We start from the raw sequence: 16,658 nt of genomic DNA on the forward strand, positions 1-16,658 counted from the left end.
CAAAGATACTTATTAAAACATGGGAGTGCTTTACCACAAGCAATTATTGAAAACAGTAGTTGTAACATTTAGATAAGGAAGAATAAGAAAGGAAATAGGGAAAGTGGGTTAACTGTAGATAGCTCCAATTGAAGCAACAGCACAAACACAATAGGCTACCTTCCGAGAAAGCTTTTATTTTGTTACAAACTCCATTTCTGTCTCCAGGTTCCTTAAGTGTGGGTGCTGTGCAGCATAAAATTGCCAGGATTCACTAATACCGGTTGCTGGGAAATGCAGTTTTTAAGAACGCTTCTAGGTCACTGGCTTTCACAAGCCCCGTCTGCTTTACATTTGGCCTGCAGCCAACTGCATTGTTTGCGCTTGGGAGCCCAGCTACACACGTGCAATATCAAAACATCTTACGATTTATGCTGGCCAGTGCTTGTGAAGGCCTGGGTCCTCTTCACACAGTACTTACAGACTTAATACGTTTGGGTGGACCCCCAAATACCATTCGGTTTCCTATACAAAACATCCGTCACAGTTTAAAAACTGAAGCTTTAGGAATAATGTAAATTAGAAAACTGAAAATCTCAAAAAACTGGAAACGCACAACACATCAGCAAGCATCTGGATACAACGCAACCAACTTATGCTTTGTGTAGGGGTCTACTTTGAAGCTATCCCAAATCTTTCAGTTTTAGCAGTGATTTAGCAAGAAATATTCTGTTAACCTTTATCCTCAGTGCGAACTGAAATCACAGGTAGTTACAGCCCAGTAATTGTAGAAACAATGAAATGAAATCGCTTGTCACAAGTAGGCTTCAAATGAAGTTACTGTGAAAAGCCCCTAGTCGCCACATTCCGGTGCCTGTTCAGGGAGGCTGGTACGGGAATTGAACCGTGTTGCTGGCCTGCCTTGGTTTGCTTTAAAAGACAGCTCTTTAGCCCTGTGCTAAACCAGCCCCTGTCAAAAGAAGACTTTTGTACATTAAATGCCAACATTTCACACTGGTATATAATCGTGATGGTCAGCAAATACCATTGATTATATTACATTAATTTTTGCATTCACACACAGCTTAAGGAGACATTTGCAAAAATGATTTGAAAACTTTATTCCGGAGGCAATGTGAATATATAAATGTACATCTCATAATTAAGATCTCTAAACCAAGAGTAACAAAGTTGCTGGTGCTTATTCTAATGGGAAATTGTGAAACTTAACACAGGGGACGTATTCCTATGGCTCTCACCAGCATATTTATTATGGAATGCAATCCGAAATCCCGTGTCAAAATCTGCTATTTTGTTCCGGCATATATTAAAGCTATTGTGACAGCGGACAAGCTGAAGTGGACAGCTATGGTAACAACTTTGTTTTCTCCTTTGGTGGGAAATGTATACATAGTGTTTGACCTAAAACATCTCTATAATTATAATCCCATGAAAACATTTGAAAAGTAAGCAAAAAATCTTCATTTTATTAACATATCAGTGCAGTGAGATTTGGTCACAGAGGCACAATTATGACTTGGAGAATTATAGGACACAACTACATTTTTTAAATACAGGTTTCAAAAGCATAGGATTTGATTAATGGACATTTTACAAATTTATTGTATTTTTTTAAAGTACATAACACCTTTCCTCTTTGATCTGACAGCAATTGTGGGTTACAAACAAAACTGAGAAGCTCCTTGCTTTATTCACAACTGCTGTTTATCCACGGGTAAAAGGTTTGACATTGAACTCAAAACAATAAAATGCACTAAATGTTCAAAAACAGAAATAAGATCAGCCTCCACAATGAAGGTGTTAGTTTTATGTAAAAAGCCATGTGACCTTGAAGGAAGCAGGGAAAATATAGCTTAAGAATGTGCAAGCTGCAACTTTAAATTAAACAAATATCCTGATTCGAAACAGGAATTGAAATCACAATATTTTTATATTGTCTTTTTTTTTCTCCTCCGAATGTAGATTAGCAACTGCACTATAGATCTTACAGATACAGTTCGATCGAGGGAAACTGGTATCTTGTCAAGGCAGTCAAATGTATTACGGCACAAAGTAAAAGGCAAACATTTTAAAAATAACATGGCATATCTCAAACATCAATCTCAAAACCAATAATCAAGAAACTAGACAGGTAAGTTGAAGCATAAATGCTTCTAAATGAGATGATTATTGTGCAAATCTGGATCTACTGGCCATTTTCCTCCTCTTGTAATATTTACGAAGACCACTTTGAACCATAATTTCTGGACTTTCAGGCCGACCCTCAAGCTTGCTGCATCCTACAGGTGCAGGGAGGGTGCTGATTGATGGCAGTGATATTTCCAGAAGTTTCAAACTCACAGTAAGGTAACTGAACAGTCAAGCTGTGTTTTCAATATGAAACATTTGTACAGTGAAGTCAGATTCTAACATTTACATTTGCTCAATGTCCTTTGTCATAATAAAGATATCTTCTATACGCAAATATGTAGTCCAGCTTAACTGCTAAATGGGGCAGGTTACTTCAAAATTACATGGTAGCCTTCAGTATTTTCAGCTGTAAAATAAAATAAAATACTTGTGATAGATCTGCTTAACATTGGGTTGGCTTGTACAAATTGCTTATGAAGAAAAATACATACCTTTCACTGTGCTGATGACAAAACAACTTTCATCTTGGAAGTTGTGAACCATCTGCAAAATACATTTTCAGAAAGTGAACAGCTATTTTAGGACTATATGAAGAACAAAAATTATAAATTGTTTTTTGCCAACATAAGAGTACCCCAACGACCCAGGTGTTTCAATTCATTTAAATTTACAGATTTCAACAAATAAATTGAGATGCCAAATTTGTTCCAGAGACTAGCACCTACAGGCTTAAAATAAATCCAGCTCCAAAGAAGCACTGGAGGCTTTCTCTTTCAAATTCAACACAGGTTTCCTTAATGATAATCCCTTCTTTAGGGGGAAAGATGTTTTTTTACGAAATACTTTTGGCTAAGAAGGTAGAATGCTCATTTCAATCCATTCAGTCACAGTCCACTCTCGCACTTTTGAGCATAAAAATTGACACCACACTGCAATTAGAAAGATGGTATCTTGCTTGTGATTAATGTCTGCTCTGCCTATTCAGGTGGATAGTGAAGATCATTTGGCACTATAGAAGAGTGACGAGGATTAAGAGATTTGAGGAACAAAATGGCTATACATGATTAGCACTATTTGCTCATGTCGAGGGCAAACATCAACACAGACAGGTTGAATCAAATGGCCTGTTTCTGTGATGTGAATTTTGTATTTCTCCCACGGTCTCAGTGAACATTAACCCCAACACCAAACAAAGATTATTCACCTAATTTCTGTTTATGATGTCTAAGAAACATAATAACCGTATAAACATCATAATTGTAGCAGGACATGTCGTTAACTCCCGCTCATCTTCATAACACAACCCGTATCACCTTGCACCCCATTGTAAAGGAAGGCGATGGTATTATCACTCGACTAGTAATCCAAAGGCCCAGTGTAATGTTTTGGTCCAGTATAGTGTTTTGGCCCAGTGCAATGTTTTGGGAATCCGGGTTCAAATAAAAAAAATTTAATTTAATAAAAATCTGGAATTAAAAGTCTAATGGTGACCATGAAACCATTGTCGATTGTTGTAAAAACCCATCTGGCTCACTAATGTCCTTTAGGGAAGAAAATCTACCATCCTTACTGGTCTGGCCTGCATGTGACTCCAGACCCACAGCAATGTGGTTGACTCTTAAATGCCCTCTGGAATGGCCTAGCAAGCCCTCAGTTCAAGAGCAATTAGGATTGGCAACAAACGCTGGCCTTGCCAGCAATGTTCCCATCCCTTGAAATGATTTTTAAGCATCCATTAATGAGGTGAAAAATTGAGGCTGACCACTTTTTTGAGGTCAAAAGATAGGGCATCTTAAACACTAGATCAACTTATACAGCTCAACCTACATTATTAAAACAAGAACATGACCTATTTCTATCTGTTCATCTTTTGCATGAACAACAGTTAAAGGACTTGAAATTTAAATGTTTACAATTAAAACAGAAATAAATGGTGTGGGTTTGGTGCTTTTCTTGCATTCCAATTGTTTAACCCGACTTATCTTTATTTTAAATTTTGGTGTAGTCTAATAAGGTCGGTAAGATACTTGGGAGTAACTTGCCTTAAAATGGGTGCCAACATTCGGGGCATTTTTGATTCTACCTTCCCAATTGTGTCCATGAAGACAACTCCACACCAAGATCTAACATATTGAATATGATTTACTTTGTGCTCAAGTTAGACAGTTGAACATACTGCAGTTCCAAAGGTAGATGTTGTAAATTGTTTGTTTAAATGAGGTTTTATATCAATTCTAATGTATTATAAACATGTCAGTTTCCACATGTACATCGCCAACACCCAACTGTACCTCATCATTATCTCTCTCAACCCTTCAAGTCTCTAATTCACAGACTGCTTGTTCGACATCCAGCCCTGGATGAACAGAAATGTCCTCTAATAAAATACTTGGAAGACCAAAGCCATTGTCTTCGATCCCCGTGACATACCCAGTTCCCAAACCACCGATTTCATCCCTTTCTGAGGTTTGTGGAAACCTAAAATGACCAACTGGGTATGGTGGGATACCTGACATAAAGATTTAAAGTGTCCCAAAGAAATTGCTGCAGCTACCTCATTAATTCAGTCCGCAGACAAGTGGCTCCTTGTAAGTTGATTACACGGTCTGGAAACTGATCGGATTCCTGACGAGGTCATCCTCCCCTTTGTAATGTGACACACACACTTTTGTCTATGGCAGTACCACGGAGCGCGATGACGTCAATTGATCACCTCGACTTTTGTATTACTAATATACCCATCTCTAGAATTACCGCAGAATGCATCTAACTTTCCAAATATTGACTGGAAACGCTATAGTTCGAGTACTTTAGATGGTTCTGTTTTCGTCCAATGTGTGCAGGAGGGTTTCCTGCCACAGTATGTAGATAGGACAACAAGAGGCGAGGCCACATTGGATTTGGTACTGGGTAATGAACCAGGACAGGTGTTAGATTTGGAGGTAGGTGAGCACTTTGGTGATAGTGACCACAATTTGATTAAGTTTACTTAAGTGATGGAAAGGGATAGGTATAGACCGCAGTGCAAGAGTTATATCTGGGGGGGGGGGGGGGGGGGGGGGGGAGAGGCAATTATGATGCGATGAGGCAAGACTTAGGATGCATTGGATGGAGAGGAAAACTGCAGGGGGTGGGCACAATGGAAATGTGGAGCTTGTTCAAGGAACAGCTACTGCGTGTCCTTGATAAGTATGTACCTGTCAGGCAGACAGGAAGTGGTCGAGCAAGGGAACCGTCGTTTACTAAAGCAGTCGAAACACTTGTCAAGAGGAAGAAGGAGGCTTATGTAAAGATGAGACATGAAGGTTCAGTTAGGGCGTTCGAGAGTTACAAGTTAGCTAGGAAGGACCTAAAGAGAGAGCCAAGAAGAGCCAGGAGGGGATATGAGAAGTCTTTGGCAGGTAGGATCAAGGATAACCCTAAAGCTTTCTATAGATATGTCAGGAATAAAAAAATGACTAGGGTAAGAGTAGGGCCAGTCAAGAACAGTAGTGGGAAGTTGTGCATGGAGTCCGAGGAGATAGGAGAGGTGTTAAATGAATATTTTTCATCAGTATTCACACAGGAAAAAGACAATGTTGTCGAGGAGAATACTGAGATTCAGGCTACTAGACTAGAAGGGCTTGAGGTTCATAAGGAGGAGGTGTCAGCAATTCTGAAACGTGTGAAAATATATAAGTTCCCTGGGCCGGATGGGATTTATCCAAGGATTCTCTGGGAAGCTAGGGAGGAGATTGCTGAGCCTTTGGCTTTGATCTTTAAGTCATCTTTGTCTCCAGGAATAGTGCCAGAAGACTGGAGGGTAGCAAATGTTGACCACTTGTTCAAGAAGGGGAGTAGAGACAACCCTGGTAACTATACTTCTGTTGTGGGCAAAATCTTGGAAAGGTTTATAAGAGATAGGATGTATAATCATCTGGAAAGGAATAATTTGATTAGAGATAGTCAACACGGTTTTGTGAAGGGTAGGTCGTGCCTCACAAACCTTATTGAGTTCTCTGAGAAGGTGACCAAACAGGTGGATGAGGGTAAAGCAGTTGATGTGGTGTATATGGATTTCAGTTAAGCGTTTGATGAGGTTCCCCGCAGTAGGCTACTGCAGAAAATACAAAGGCATGGGATTCAGGGTGATTTAGCAGTTTGGATCAGAAATTGGCTAGCTGGAAGAAGGCAAAGGGTGGTGGTTGATGGGAAATGTTCAGACTGGAGTCCAGTTACTTGTGTACCACAAGGATCTGTTTTGGGGCCACTGCTGTTTGTCATTTTTATAAATGACCTGGAGGAGGGCGTAGAAGGATGAGTGAGTAAATTTGCAGATGACAATAAAGTCGGTGGAGTTGTGGACAGTGCGGAAGGATGTTACAAGTTACAGAGGGACAGAGATAAGCTGCAGCTCTGGGCTGAGAGGTGGCAAATGGAGTTTAATACAAAAAAGTGTGAGGTGATTCATTTTGGAAGGAACAACAGGAAGACAGAGTACTAGGCTAAGGGTAAGATTCTTGGCAGTGTGGATGAGCAGAGAGAACTCGGTGTCCATGAACATAGATCCCTGAAAGTTGCCACCTAGGTTGAGAGGGTTGTTAAGAAGGCGTACGGTGTGTTAGCTTTTATTGGTAGAGGGATTGAGTTTCGGAGCCATGAGGTCATGTTGCAGCTGTACAAAACTCTGGTGCGGCCGCATTTGGAGTATTGCGTGCAATTCTGGTCGCCGCATTTGGAGTATTGCGTGCAATTCTGGTCGCCGCAATATAGGAAGGACGTGGAAGCATTGGAAAGGGTGCAGAGGAGATTTACCAGAATGTTGCCTGGTATGGAGGGGAGATCTTTTGAGGAAAGGCTGAGGGACTTGAGGCTGTTTTTGTTAGAGAGAAGAAGGTTAAGAGGTGACTTAATTGAGGCATACAAGATGATCAGAGATTGGATAGGGTGGACAGTGAGAGCCTTTTTCCTCGGATGGTGATGTCTAGCACGAGGGGACATAGCTTTAAATTGAGGGGAGATAGATATAGGACGGATGTCAGAGCTAGGTTCTTTACTCAGAGAGAGTAGTAAGGGCGTGGAATGCCCTGCCTGCAACAGTAGTGGACTCGCCAACACTAAAGGCATTCAAATGGTTATTGGATAGACATATGGACGATAAGGGAATAGTGTAGATGGGCTTTCGAGTGGTTTCACCGGTCGGCGCAACATCGAGGGCCGAAGGACCTGTACTGCGCTGTAATGTTCTATGTCATCTGATCACCTCTCCTTTGTATCGAAATTATACCTTTGACTTTGTCTAAGCCAACAGAAAGGCTCAGAAATTAGTGATGTCTATACCTGTGGGGGGGATGCTTTGTTTACAGAATAAGGATCTGTACATCCCTTTTGTGTGTCAGAGTGTGCTTGGCTACGATCTTTGATTGTAGTGGTCACTCTCTTTGCGCAAATAAAACTTAATAAACTTAACTGTGTTAGTACCCGTTACATTTTCAGTCTAAAATCTTACTCGGAAGTCGACGTTTTCGACAGGCTGAACTAGACAATGATGACACAGATATGTGTTTTGAAACTCATCTTGTGGTTCGAACAAAGACTATCTATTTCTACAACATTGTCCATCTCCACCTCTGCTTCAGTTCATCTGCTGCTGAAATCTCATCCGTTTCTTTGTGATACACGATCAATGACTACTAAAGCGAGGTTGTAGTCCAACTTAAGGCTTTAATAAGCTAGAGGTTTCCCCCAGCAGCTCAGGTACAGAAAGAAGGCTGCTGGGGCGGCACGGGCTCTTGTACCCCACTTTGCAGGGCGGAGCTACCATACAGCTTGACCAATGGGAAACATACAATATCTACCAATGGTTTTCCAGCATTACCAGGTACCGTAATACATCTACACAGACTACCACATTCACCCCCTGTTAAAAAAGAGTGTCCGGCGGGGGTGGTGGCTTGATATTACAACATGGTAACGTGGTAGAAGTTATAGTATGGAGGTACCGTAATACCTCCATACAGCGTTTTGTCTTATTGTCGTAACTATTTTCAATCTCACAGTTAGCTACATACACTTTAAAATGAAGCAATCAGTCGATCGGGGGCCCTGGTCGTCATCTGTGATCGTCGATGCTCTGGTGGTGATGCGGTAGAGGCTCGGGTGTCTGAACATGATTGACGAGTACTCCCGGTTCCCATTCGCCATCTGTGATCGTCGATGCTCTGGTGGTGATGCGGTAGAGGCCCAGGAGCGTGGCCTCGATCTCTGTAGCGCTGGTGGGGACGCCGGTTGACCTGGGAAGGGAGCATCTGCAGGGTGCGTCGGTGAGTGGGGGGGGGGGTCTAGACGGGGCCGGCGGAAGAACCAATCCTCCTGGGAAGGGGGCGGCTGCAAGGTGAACCGGTGGGAGGGTGGGTGGGACTGGGGGCTGGGGTGTGCGTGGGGATCCGGCGGGCGCCAGGTCTCGTAGGGAGACCATATCTTGCCGGCCGTCAGGGTACGCCACGTAGGTGTACTGGAGGTTAGCGTGGAGAAGATGGACCCTCTCGACCAACAGGTCCGACTTGTGCGCCCGCACGTGTTTTCGGAGCAGGATGGGTCCGGGAGCTGCCAGCCAGATCGGGAGCAAGGTCCCAGAGGAGGACTTCCTGGGGAAGACAAGGAGACGTTCGTGAGGTGTTTGGTCGGTCGTGGTACAAAGCAGTGACCGGATGGAGTGGAGGGCATCCGGGAAGATTTCCTGCGGGAGACTGGGAGATTCCTGGACCGTAGCCAGTAGGACGGTCTTCCAGACCGTTCCGTTCTCCCTCTCTACGTGTCCGTTACCCCGGGGGTTGTAACTAGTCGTCCTGCTCAAGGCAATGCCCTTGCTGAGCTGGAATTGACGCAGTTCGTCACTCATAAAGGAGGACCCCCTATCACTATGTATGTAAGCGGGGAACCCGAACAGCGTAAAGATGCTATGGGGGGCCTTGATGACGGTGGTTGCGGTCATGTCGGGGCAGGGGGATGGCGAATGGGAACCGGGAGTAGGAACCGGGAGTACTCGTCAATCATGTTCAGGAAGTACGTGTTGCGGTCGGTGGAGGGGAGAGGGCCTTTGAAGTCCATACTGAGGCATTCAAAGGGACGGGAAGCCTTTATCAGGTGCGCTTTCTCTGGCCTGTAGAAGTGCAGTTTGCACTCCGCGCAGATTTGGCAATTCCTGGTGGCTGTCCTGACCTCCTCGATGGAGTCGGGCAGGTTGCGGGTCTTGATAAAGTGGAAGAAGCGAGTGACCCCCGGGTGGCAGAGGTCCTCATGGAGGGCTCGGAGGCAGTCCACTTTTGTGTTGGCACATGGCATCAGGAGGCTCGTTTAGCTTCCCGGGACGATACAAGATCTCGTAGTTATAGGTGGAGAGTTCGATCCTCCACCGCAAGATCTTATCGTTTTCTATCTTGCCCAACTGTGCATTATCGAACATGAAGGCGACTGACCGTTGGTCAGTGAGGAGAGTGAATCTCCTGCCGGCCAGGTAATGCCTCCAATGTCGCACAGCTTCCACTATGGCCTGGGCCTCCTTTTCCACTGAGGAGTGGCGGATTTCGGAAGCATGGAGGGTACGTGAGAAGAAGGCCACGGGTCTGCCCGCTTGATTGAGCGTGGCCGCCAGAGCTACGTCAGACGCGTCGCTCTCGACCTGGAAGGGGAGGGACTCGTTGATGGCATGCATCGTGGCCTTTGCAATGTATGCTTTGATGCGGCTGAAGGCCTGGCGGGCCTCTATCGACAGGGGAAAAACTGTGGATTGGATCGGGGGACGGGCCTTGTCCGCATAGTTGGGGACCCACTGGGCATAGCAAGAGAAAAACCCAAAGCAGCGCTTCAGGGCCTTGGAGCAGTGAGGGAGGGGGAACTCCATAAGGGGGCGCATGCCTTCAGGGTCGGGGCCTATAACTCAATTTCGCACTACGTAGCCGAGTATGGCTAGGCGGTCGGTGCTGAACACGCATTTATCCTTGTTATACGCAAGGTGAAGGATCTTTGCGGTCTGGAGGAATTTTCGGAGGTTGATGTGTGGTCCTGCTGGTCGTGGCCACAGATGGTGACATTGAGATACGGGAACGTTGCCCGTAAACCGTACCGGTCAACCATTCGGTCCATCTCGCGCTGGAAGACCGAGACCCCGTTAGTGACACCGAAGGGAACCCTTAAGAAGTGGTAGAGTCGCCCATCTGCCTCGAAGGCAGTGTACTTGCGGTCACTAGTGCGGATGGGGAGCTGGTGGTAGGCGGACTTAAGATCCACCGTGGAGAAGACCTTTTAATGCGCGATCCTGTTTACCAGGTCGGAAATGCGGGGGAGAGGGTACGCGTCCAGCTGCGTAAACCTGTTGATGGTCTGACTGTAGTCGATGACCATCCTATGCTTCTCCCCAGTCTTTACCACCACAACCTGAGCTCTCCAGGGACTGTTGCTAGCTTCAATGACTCCTTCCCTCAGTAGTCGTTGGACCTCTGACCGAATAAAGATCTGATCCTGGGCACTATACCGTCTGCTCCTGGTGGCAACGGTTTGCAATCCAGGGTGAGGTTCGCAAACAGGAAGGCGGATTGACCTAGAGGGTCGCGAGGCTGCAGACAGTGAGAGGGGGTATAGGAGGAGGAAGATGGCGGCGGAGGAAGATGGCGGCGCCCGCTGGCCGCACAGGGACCGTTGAGCGGATTGTGGTGGCGGTCCGCATTCGCCACCGGAGAACGCGGCGACCGCACGGGACTGGCATACCGTCACAAAGTGGCCCTTTTTACCCTTCCCTTGCACTTGGATGCGCGGGCCGGACAGCGCTGCCGAGGGGTGCTTGGCCTGCCCGCAAAATAGCAGCGGGGTCCCCCAGGGTTGCGAGGCCGTCTTGCAGCGCAAGCTTGTGGGGGGATGGGCAATGTCTCAGGGTTGGCCGCGGGGGGGGGGGTCCACGCTGCCCAGGGGGCTGCCGCGCAGCCGGGGATGTAAGCGTAGGCGTTTCGGGAGGCCACATCCAGGGAGCCGGCAAGGGCCCGTGCCTCCTTGAGGCCTAGGGTGTCTTTCTCCAGCAATCGCTGGCGGATTTGGGAGGACAGCATACCTGCAAGGAAAGCGTTCCGGATCAAAAGTTCCGTGTGGTCGCTCGCCGAAACTTGCGGGCAGCTGCAGTTTCTCCCAACACCAGGAGCGCACGGTCGAATTCTTCCAGCGATTTCCCAGGGATTTGTCGCCTCGTCGCTAGCAGATGTTGGGCGTAGACCTGGTTTACCGGGCGAATATAATGTCCTTTTAGCAGCCTCCATTGCTGCATCGAAGTCTTCTGCGTCCTCGATGAGGGTTTAAATTTCTGGCTCACCTCGAGTGCAGGACTTGCAATTTTCTCCCGTGGATGTGTTTTCGGCAGTTCCGAGATATCCGTTGAAACACGCCAGCCCGTGCTTGAAGGTTGCCGCTGAGTTTGCCGCGTGGGGGCTGAGTTGCAGACACTCTGGCTTGATTCGGAGCTCCAGCCTTTTAAATCTAGCTTATTAAATTGATGCACGATCAATGACCACTAAAGCGAGGTTTTAGTTCAACTGAAGGCTTAAAATTCTCAAACTGGTTTTCAAATCCATCCATGGTCTCACTTCTCCACATCTCTATAATCTTCACCAGATCAACAACCCTTCAAGATATCTGAACTTAAATTCCAGCGCCTTAGCAATCCTGATTTTAATCGCTTCACTATTGGCTGCCAAGGCTCCAATCTCTGTAATTCCCTCCCTAAACGTCTCTGCTTCTCTACCTCCTTTCTCTTTCCACTTTTAAGACAAGCTTAAAACCTACCTCTTTGACAAGTTTGTCATCTTCCTGTGGCTTAGTGTCATACATGTTTTATAATGGTCGTGTGTGAAGCACCTCGAGACATTATATTAAGGCCCCTTTATAAATACAAATGGTTGTTCTATACACAAGATCTTTGAACCACTAACTAATTTCCGCAAACAAAGTGGCAGCCATAATCTCCAAACTAATTTAAGCTAAGTTTCTAAAATTCATTTTTTTCTCTTATAAATTTAGAGTACCCAGTTCTTTTTTTCCAATTAAGGGGCAATTTAGCGTGGCCAATTCACCTACCCTGCACATCTTTGGGTTGTGGGGGTGAGGCCCACGCAGACACGGGGAGAATGTGCAAACTCCACATGGACAGTGACCCAGGGAGGCCAGGATCAAACCCGGGTCCTTGGCACCATGAGACAGCAGTGCTAACCACTGTGTCACCAGAAATTCATATTTTGGCTTTGTTTTGCTAGGTTTGCGAAAACAAAATTACAAATTGAACACGCTACACCTCCTGTCAACGCAATTGTTCATGCTAATGCAGCCATTTCAACTTTCAGTGCTGGTCAGCTGAGTTAAGCAGCTTTAGAGAATAGAGAAATTGAACATTAGTGAAGAAAAGCGTGCTTTATAATCAAGAAAACAAATTTGGTACACACTAGTTCACCAAAACTGTCCCTCACTCCTAAACTCACACATACTTGTCTTTGAGAGAGAGAGAGTGGCCTTTAGGCAGAGGGGCACAACAGTGTGAAAAGATGAACTAATCAGTTATTGTCTACTGGGAGTCTGGAGTTATTGGAAAGAGAGTAAAATAAGTTTGTCTAGCGCAGCTTGACCTGGAAAGCAGGTGCCATTGACTGGGGAAGGGCAAATAAAAGCCAGAATCAATTACAAATTTGTTCCCCTTTTGTTGTGTGACGAAGCTCGTGGTCACACTGTATTCTTTTTAAAACGTTTAAAGCAGAATACATTTCAAATGCAGCTCTGCAGAGGCGGAAGTCTGAAAAAAATTTCAACGGGCAAAATTTCAGAATCAAAAAGTCAGAATTCTGCCAAAAGTCAGAAATCTTTCATCCCTGCTTATATCCACCAGAGGATAAAGGATGCCACAGTTTAATGCATTGTCTGAAAGATGGCACCTGACACTACAGCATTCCCTCTATACTGCACTGAAAAGTGACACCCTGGAATATACACTCTTGTCTCTTTGGTGGAGTTTGAACATAGAACATACAGACAGAGGCCATTCAGCCCATCGAGTCTGCACCGACCCACCCAAGCCCCCACTTCCACCCTATCCCCGTAACCCAATAACCCCATTTAACCATTTTGGACACGAAGGGCAATTTAGTATGGCCAATCCACCTAACCTGCTCGTCTTTGGACTGTGGGAGGAAACCGGAGCACCCAGAGAAAACCCATGCAGACACGGGGAGAACGTGCAGACTCCGCTCAGACAGTGACACTAGAGACCTTTGACTCAGGGTTGAAAGTGCTGCTACTGAAACCAATGCTGACACCTACATTTCATGGGTGAAGGAATGTAACTAATGCTCATAGTTAAGAAAAGTCCAGTCCAGCTCTTTTGTATTCATCACCATTGCAGCAGTTGCTGAACTCCGCACAGATGGTTCTCAAACATCTCGGCACCAAAATTCCTACTTACCTGATCACTGACGAGAACATGAATACCTGTAGGACCCTGTCTGTACACCTGGTTTATTTGATTTGGGGATATATTAAAGATAGTAGCGATCTTTTTGGCAAGTTCTGCTGTTGTCAGTTCTTCCAGATAGATAGCATGGTACACTAGGAAAGAAAAGAATGATTATAAAATGATCCGAACCATATGTGCAGTCTACTAATTCATTCCAATGAATTTCAATACCAAATACATTCAGTTATAAACATAAATGCTAATATTTAACAGTAGGGAGTTTAAGTGGTTACATTACTGCCCCAGTAATTCAGGGGTCTGGGGTTCAAATCCTGCTGTGGTAGTGTAAATGTGAATTCAGTTAATTAAATAAATTAAGAACAAAAAGTTAGTACCAGTAAAGCCACCTATTGATCTAAAATTTCAAATGATCAATTAGAAAAGGAAACCTCCTCTTGTCATGAGCTAGATTGAATTGGATTGGATTTGTTTATTGTCACGTGTACCGAGGTACAGTGAAAAGTATTGTTCTGCGTGCAGCTCAGACAGATCATTCCGTACAGAAGAAAATACATAATAGGGCAAACATAAAAAGCACAATGTAAATACATACACAGGCATCGGGTGAAGCATACAGGAGTGTAGTACTACTCAGTAGAGAAGATGTGTGAAGAGATCAGATCTGTCCATAAGAGGGTCGTTTAACAGTGGGAAGAAGCTGTTTTGAATCTGCTAAGTGCGTGTTCTCAGACTTCTGTATCTCCTGTCCGATGGAAGAAGTTGGAAAAGTGAGTAAACCGGGTGGAAGGGGTCTTTGATAATGCTGCCTACTTTCCCAAGGCAGCGGGAGGTGTAGACAGAGTCAATGATGGGAGACGGGTGTGTGTGAGATGGACTGGGCAGTGTTCACTCTCTGTAATTTCTTACGGTGAAGGGCTGAGCAGTTGCCATGCCAGGCTGTGATTCTTGCCAGATAGGATGCTTTCGATGATGCACCTGTACAGGTTGGCAAGAGTCAATGTGGACATGCCGAATTTCCTTAGTTTCCTGAGGAAGTATAGGTGCTGTTGTGCTTCCTTGGCCTCAGTGTCGACGTGGGTGGACCAGGGCAGATTTTTGGTGTTGTGCACACATAGGAATTTGAAGCAGTCAACCATTTCCACCTCAGCCCTGTTGATGCAGTCGTTACACAACTCCACTAGGTTCTCTATCTCCCTCCTGTATTCTGACATGTTTGTCAGCAAACTTGTAGATGGAGTTGGAGCCAAATTTTGCCACGCAGTCGTGTGTATAGGGAATATAGTAGGGGGCTAAGTATGTAGCCTTGCAGGGTCCCGGTATCGAGGACTATCGTGGAGGAGGTGTCGTTTATCCTTACTGATTGTGGTCTCTGGGTCAGAAAGTCGAGGATCCTGTTGCAGAGCGAGGAGCCAAGTCCTAGGTTTTGGAGCTTTGATATGAGCATGGCTGGGATTCAGGGCCGGAACCCACCATCTAGCCTACCCGGTACAAACCGATGATTATTATCGGGGTCCAAACCGATGCTCTCTCCACTCTCTTATATCTCCTCCATTGCCCCCAGATTCTCAGAGCCGCCACCACCACCGGACGTGTGGAGTATCGGGCTGGCGAGAACGGAAGAGGTGCCGAAACTTGTGTCTTTGCATGACACCGCCTCCATCTGCTCCCACACCGACCCCCCACCCCACTACCCACTTCCTAATCATGGCTATATTAGCCGCCCAGTAGTAAGTGCAGACATTTCGGCAGCGCTATCCCGCCCCCCCGGACTACGCTCCAGCGACACTTTCTTCACTCGCGGGGTTTTACCCGCACACACAAAGCCCGAAATAACCTTATTCACCTGCTTGAAAAAGGCCATCCTTTGGGGCGAAGATGGGGAGGCACTGAAAGACAAACAGAAATCTGGGGAGGACCGTCATTTTCACGGTCTGTACCCTCCCCGCCAGTGATAGCAGGAGCACGTCCATCTCTTAAAGTCCCCCTATCATTTGTTCTACCAGCGGGAGAGGTTTAACTTGTGCAGTGCCTCCCATTCCCGAGCCACCTCGATTCCCAGATACCAAAAGCTCTTTCCTACCATTCTAAGCGGCAGCTCTCTCAGTCTCTTCTCCTGTCCTCTTGGCTGGATCGCGAACATCTCGCTTTTCCCCATGTTCAATTTATACCCCGATAAACTGCCAAATTCCCCCAGGATTCGCATTACTTCCCCCATCCCCTCCAAGGGTCTGAAATATACAAGAGCAGGTCATCTGCGTAAAGCGAGACCTGGTGCTCCCCCCCCCCCCTTAACCAGCCCTTTCCAGTTCCTAGCTCTTAACGCCATGGCCAATGGCTCTATGGCCAGAGCAAACAGTAACAGGGAGAGGGGGCACCCTAGCCTCGTCCCTCGGTGTAGTTTAAAATACCCCGACCTCAGCCGGTTCGTATGCACACTCACCACTGGTGCTTGATAGAGCAACTGCACCCAGTCAATAAAGCCCTCACCAAACCCAAACCGTCCCAGCGCCTCCCACAGGTAATTCCACTCCACCCGATTAAAAGCCTTCTCCGCATCCACCGCTACGACCACCTCCACCTCCTCTTCTTCTGAGGGCATCATAATAACATTTAAAAGCCTTCGAACATTGGCCTTGAGTTGCCTGCCCTTTACAAATCCCGTCTGGTCTTCCCCTATCATTCCCGGGACACAGTCCTTTATCCTTGTGGCCAGTATCTTAGCCAGCAGTTTGGCGTCCACATTCAGTAGAGAAATTGGCCTGTATGACCTGCATTGCTCCGGATCCTTCGCCCTTTTCAGGATCAATGAAATCAAAGCCTACGACATTGTTGTGGGGAGGACTCCCGTCTCTCTTGCTTCATTAAATGTCCTCACCAGCAGTGGGCTCAATATCTCGGAAAACATCTTATAGACAGATAGCCGTCAGGCCCAGGGTCTTGCCCGACTGCATGCCCCCAGCCCTCGATTATTTCCTCAATCTCAATTGGGGCTTCCAGCCCTTCCACCAGATCCTCATCTCCCCTCGGAAATCTCAAACGAGCCAAC

At 46.0% G+C, this 16,658-nt stretch overlaps 1 protein-coding gene across 5 annotated transcripts in view; it reads right to left on the reverse strand.

The window, feature by feature from the left end:
• Positions 1 to 1,083: 1,083 nt before the first annotated feature.
• The window catches only part of LOC140385290 (upstream-binding protein 1-like), a 150,391-nt gene continuing 134,816 nt past the window's right edge, over positions 1,084 to 16,658 (reverse strand). For all 5 annotated transcript variants that reach the window (XM_072467290.1, XM_072467288.1, XM_072467289.1 and 2 more), the window contains 3 exons: positions 13,601 to 13,743; positions 2,622 to 2,673; positions 1,084 to 2,536 (listed from right to left, as the gene is read on the reverse strand). In XM_072467290.1, the coding sequence (XP_072323391.1) occupies positions 2,499 to 2,536; positions 2,622 to 2,673; positions 13,601 to 13,743 (233 nt within the window). In that variant the 3' untranslated portion in view covers positions 1,084 to 2,498. The remainder of the gene's footprint in view (positions 2,537 to 2,621; positions 2,674 to 13,600; positions 13,744 to 16,658) is intronic.

The sequence above is a fragment of the Scyliorhinus torazame genome, chromosome 11 (assembly GCF_047496885.1).
Source record: "Scyliorhinus torazame isolate Kashiwa2021f chromosome 11, sScyTor2.1, whole genome shotgun sequence".
Lineage (NCBI taxonomy): Eukaryota > Metazoa > Chordata > Chondrichthyes > Carcharhiniformes > Scyliorhinidae > Scyliorhinus > Scyliorhinus torazame.